Consider the following 4,832-nt stretch of genomic DNA (forward strand, 5'->3'; position numbering starts at 1 on the left):
ACCCTGATTACATGAAGTGTGACACTTCACACTTCAGGTGTATGACACGTCATACTCCGGGATATTTGGTACAAGGTACCAAGGTCGTTCAAAGCCAACCATTGGTCAAACGACATTGCATTTCTATAGGTAACTTATAGTTTGTATTAAACCCAAGCTTAACCTACCTATAAATATACTCAGTTTACAATCTACCTTATTTAGGTCACTTCGCTCTCTTTAAATAAAGAGGGGACCTGTGAACTGCCGTTCACTGAGAGTTTGTATACTCTCGGAAGATAACTTCCTCTAGCGCAAGGTGCTGTGTGACCCCGTCACACTTGGTAGCACTTGTAGTCAATCCACGCCACCGCGGGTAGACTACCTGAACCTCTCCGAAGTTCGTTGCCATGGATAGGAACGACTTCTCCCATATGAACGACTCTCAGTTCGAGTCGGTTCGGAAGATGGCAGGCATCTTCGGGATGGAAACCCTGCAGAGCCTGGTGGTGTCAACACCGGCTGAGCAGCTCGAGCGCGTCAATGCATTCGACGCGTACGAGCAGGGCCTCATCGCGCATGTGCGGGAGAACCTGCAGGCTCCGGCGCGGAAACAAATCCGCCTCACCCGAAGCCAATACGGCTGAAGGTTAAGCCGTATGAAGGGAAGGAAGGCGAGAACCTTCACTTCTGGGTCCGAGAAGTAGAGCTCGCGATGGACGCGGCTCTGATCTCGACCGAGCAACTGCGTGTTGCCTTTGCCCTCTCCAACCTTAGCAGCCGTGCTAAGCGTTGGGTGTACACACGGGAAGCAACATCCCCTGGATGTTTCACATCCTGGGCTCAGCTGTGCGAACAGCTTCGAGCCGCGTTCCTCCCGGCGAACTACGAGTACTGCCAGCGTTCGCGCTTCCTCTCGTGTAAACAAGGGAGGCGTGAACTGCACGAGTACGTGTAAGAGATACGGGAGCTCACGGCGTCCCTAGTGGGAAACCCACTCAACGAACACATCAAGATGACTGTGTTCATGGACGGCCTTCGAGTGGGCCCCGCACGCACTCAGCTGTTCCGGGTGCAGTCAAGCACCCTTGAAGAGGCGATTCAAGTTGCTCTCCAAGAAGAGTACAGCCATCGCCAGGCGCGTACGCCGGCCTCAGCATGGCCTGGGAGTTCCTTGTCGGCTCCCGGTCGAACAATCCCCAACGGACCAGTTCCCATGGAACTCGAGTCCGCCGAACAGCGTGACATCCGCTGCTTCGGCTGCGGGAAGATGGGCCACTTCAAGCATGACTGTCCCGCGGAAAGACTCCGCAGACGGTCCTTCCCCAAGCCCGTCCTCAAGGGTCGCTGGCAGAAGCCAGAATCCCGGGGACAGGGGAACGCCCGAGACCAGTAGGGGCGGGGCGCCCTACTGGGGAAGAACTAAGTCTTCGTGATGGGTGCGCGGGTGGCGCGTACCACGGGGACTTAGCCCCTGAGAGTCTTCGCACTCTCGAATCGGCGAAGAGCAGCGGCGGGTTGCTCGTAGTACACGGATGTGTACGGGGATACGATCATCCCTTTAGAATCTTGATTGACTCTGGGGCGTCGAAGAATTTCGCACGCCGCCAGACGGTTGCTCGCAATAGCAACAAGTTGTCCGATGCTTTGAGAGAAAGCAAGGGCAACGGGACGGTGTCAGTGCGACTGGCCGACCGGAAGGTCGTCACTGTTCTCAACGTCCAAGTGGATCTGGCCGTCAAGTTTGAAGACTTTGACAGCCTCGAACAGTTCACTGTTCTTGATATGGATCCATATGATATGATCCTGGGCATGCCCTGGCTTGAGAAGCACGAGCCCTAGATCGACTGGCGAGGCAAGGCAATCGGTGCCAGCCGCCCTGCGCAGTCCGACAGAGCATTGGTGAGTCATGTTCCCACCTCTGTCAGGACCCGGGACGCCAGCAAGGGTTGTCAGGGTACCAAAGCATCCGGCAGATGCTTGGGAGTCGTCGACGTATATGACGACTCCAAGGATGTTTTGATTGTGGCAGCGCCCAGAAGAGGCGCTGGCCAAGTGGGTAACTTAGGTCCACAGGCGGGTAGCTTAGTTCCGCAGACAGCTGCAGCTGTCACGAACACTGAGAACAGCGTGTTCAGAGTGGATAACAGAGTTCCACTCACGGTCGCCCAGACCTTAACTGAAGAGGAAGACGTCGGATACGCTTCCTGTGTGGGTAACACAGTGCCACACGCGGTCGCCTAGACCTTAACTGAAGAGGATGGCGTTGAACACGCTTCCTGTGCGGGTAACACAGTACCCCACGCGGTCGCCCAGACCTTAACTGAAGAGGAAGGCGTCGAACACGCTTCCTGTGTGGGTACTGTGGTGTAGCGGGATCAGCAAAATCTGCGAGATTGCCGGATCCAACTTACCAACTGCGCCCAGACACCAACTAACGGAGGGGTCTCCCGATGATCCGTGTTCTGCTGAACTTTCCTCACCTTGTGTACCCGTCGGTAGGGCGGGATCTTGCTCTCTCGGTAACTTCCGAAGAGTTCAAGTGGTGAAGCTTGAGTGTCTTGGCGAGACGTGGGGCTGGGGTGGAGAAGCAGTGGAAAATCTTCACTCTGCGTCCGTGGATGGTTCCGTATCCTAAGCGAATATTCGAGCTTATGGATCCGGGGCCTAGATCGTGGATCTGGCCGTAGGGTTGCCTTGCGGGTGTGTTCCCTTGCCTTTGTAGTTCCTTTGCGTCGTACTTGCCGCCTCCTGTGACGGGATCTTGAGAGTTGAGAACTTCTAGGGTGTAACCGACCAAGTAGTAAATTCGGTTAACCTGTCCGATCTGCACAAGTAAAGGAAAAGCTCACTAGGCTGTAGGATCTGGCCAATGTATTATCCAGCTATCGCTACCAACACTAGATTCGCAATTCCCAACCTTCTTCGAGCTCGTACGGCCAATATAGTTCCGGTTCTTGAGGGCAGGAAGGCACTTGCGTGTTACTGTGCAAATTGAGTTCTGTATTGATACTTAAGCCTATACCTGCCTGGATCTCTACCTTCTATGTCTTTCCCTCGTTAAATCCGTTACCAGGCTCGGCTGCATGTCCTTTCTTCTCTTGACCCATCATCCCAGCTGTATTATCTTCAGATCCACCGGATCCATGGCGTAATCATTATGGTCACCCTATTATGGGTACACTCGTTCGGATCCAGGTCGCTTGGATCCACTTCACTGTAAGTGTACACTCGTCGTGGATCTGAGCTCTCCAATCATCCAACATCATCTCGCAACCGTCTGTGATCTCCATTGTCCCACGAAAGTTCGAGATCCACTGCATCCATCATCCCTATACCCTGGATCCAGGTCCCTCAAGGCGGGATCCTCCCTCCTTGGACCCGAACTCGGAAGTATGGGATCCGGAGTACCTCGCGGTGGATCTTGACTCCTCATTAGCCGTGGCTACTAGATCCACCTTCTGACTCCTCATTAGCCGTGGCTACTAGATCCACCTTCAGAGGGCACCTACCATCCTCCCTTCATAGGATCCACACCCGATCCACTCTTGTATAGTATATCCCATATCCATCTTGGTGAATCCAGGTAAGGGTGGATCCGAGGTAAGTCTTGGTGGATCTTGCCTTCTCGTACATCATACCAGATCCATCGTCATTTCATACGGGGTGCTGCTCGTCATGGCTAATCCACCACAGGCAACTTGCATCCGTGCCAGCCAACCCAAATCCTCTCTAATCACTTGAAATTATCACTGATTCGGGATAGTGACCCCGCGTCAGGCCCATTCTCTTATTTCTGAAAAAGCACTTCACCACAATCGCCTCCTGTACGCTGTCGGCGCTGCACAACAGCGTTCACGGCGTGCATTACCAGCATCCACAACCGCTTTCTCCCCTTCGCGACACATGTCTCCCGCCAAGCGTTTGGTCAGATCCCTGCAACTAGCACAACGGCGACAGGATTCGGCTTTGGAGCCAAGCCAGCGACTTCAGGCACTGGCTTTGGATTCGGAAGCGGAACTGCCACAGGAACAGGCGCTTTCGGAACAACTGGAGCGACAGGATCGGTCTTTGGCACTACTCCTGGAGCTCCGTCCACGTTTGGTGCAGCCCCCGCTGCCTCGACTGCTCCAGCCCCAATCATCCTTGGCGCTGACGCTTCAGTTGCTCAGCTTAACACCGTCAAAGCAGCGTATCAGGACCCAGCACAGTCGCGGTTCAAGTTCCTCATGTACAACACAGTGGACCCGACGCAGCGACACCTGTACACTCGACCAGCACACATTAGTGAGCGTCTGTGGAACCAGGCCGAGCTGGACAACCCAGACCCGCTGAACTGCGCTCCTGTACCCATTTTAGGCTTTGACAGCCTGTTGAAACGAATCAAGGCACAGCAGGAACATGCTGACAAGTACAACACGTACACGGAGGACCTACGAGAGCAACTTAAGGAGATGGACAAGCACACACGAGCTACAGAGGAAAAGCTGGAGAAATGTCGCCACGAACACGTGCAGCTGTTCCACGCACTTGTGCAGGTCATGAGGGATATCGAGTTGCTGCAGAATTACGGCAAACCGCTGCAGCGTGAAGAGATGCAGCTAGCGTACGTCTGTTGTCTGTCGAGGAGCCATGCTGAGCACGTCTTGATACTAACGTTGGGATGCTGTTGTTGTGCACAGGATGATGTTGAAGAAGCTGCAGACATTGCTGGACTCGCCTGGCCAGTACAAGGCACGACTAAACGACGCTGTGTCACTGCAACGCGTCCAGAAGGAGACGCAGTCTTCCCCCGTCCAGCCAGCTCAGTCCGCAGGACTTGCAGCGACTTTATGAGGTGGGTACAGAGAAAC

The 4,832-nt window shown here is 54.4% G+C and overlaps 1 protein-coding gene across 1 annotated transcript; it reads left to right on the forward strand.

Moving 5' to 3' along the window:
• Positions 1 to 4,208: 4,208 nt before the first annotated feature.
• PITG_11774 (uncharacterized protein) lies at positions 4,209 to 4,815 on the forward strand (the record flags this gene model as incomplete). Its single annotated transcript, XM_002901235.1, has 2 exons — positions 4,209 to 4,585; positions 4,662 to 4,815. The coding sequence occupies 2 exons, from the start codon at positions 4,209 to 4,211 to the stop codon at positions 4,813 to 4,815; spliced, it is 531 nt and encodes a 176-aa protein (XP_002901281.1).
• Between the last annotated feature and the right edge of the window lie 17 nt (positions 4,816 to 4,832).

The sequence above is a fragment of the Phytophthora infestans genome, genomic scaffold (genome assembly GCF_000142945.1).
Source record: "Phytophthora infestans T30-4 supercont1.22 genomic scaffold, whole genome shotgun sequence".
NCBI lineage: Eukaryota > Oomycota > Peronosporomycetes > Peronosporales > Peronosporaceae > Phytophthora > Phytophthora infestans.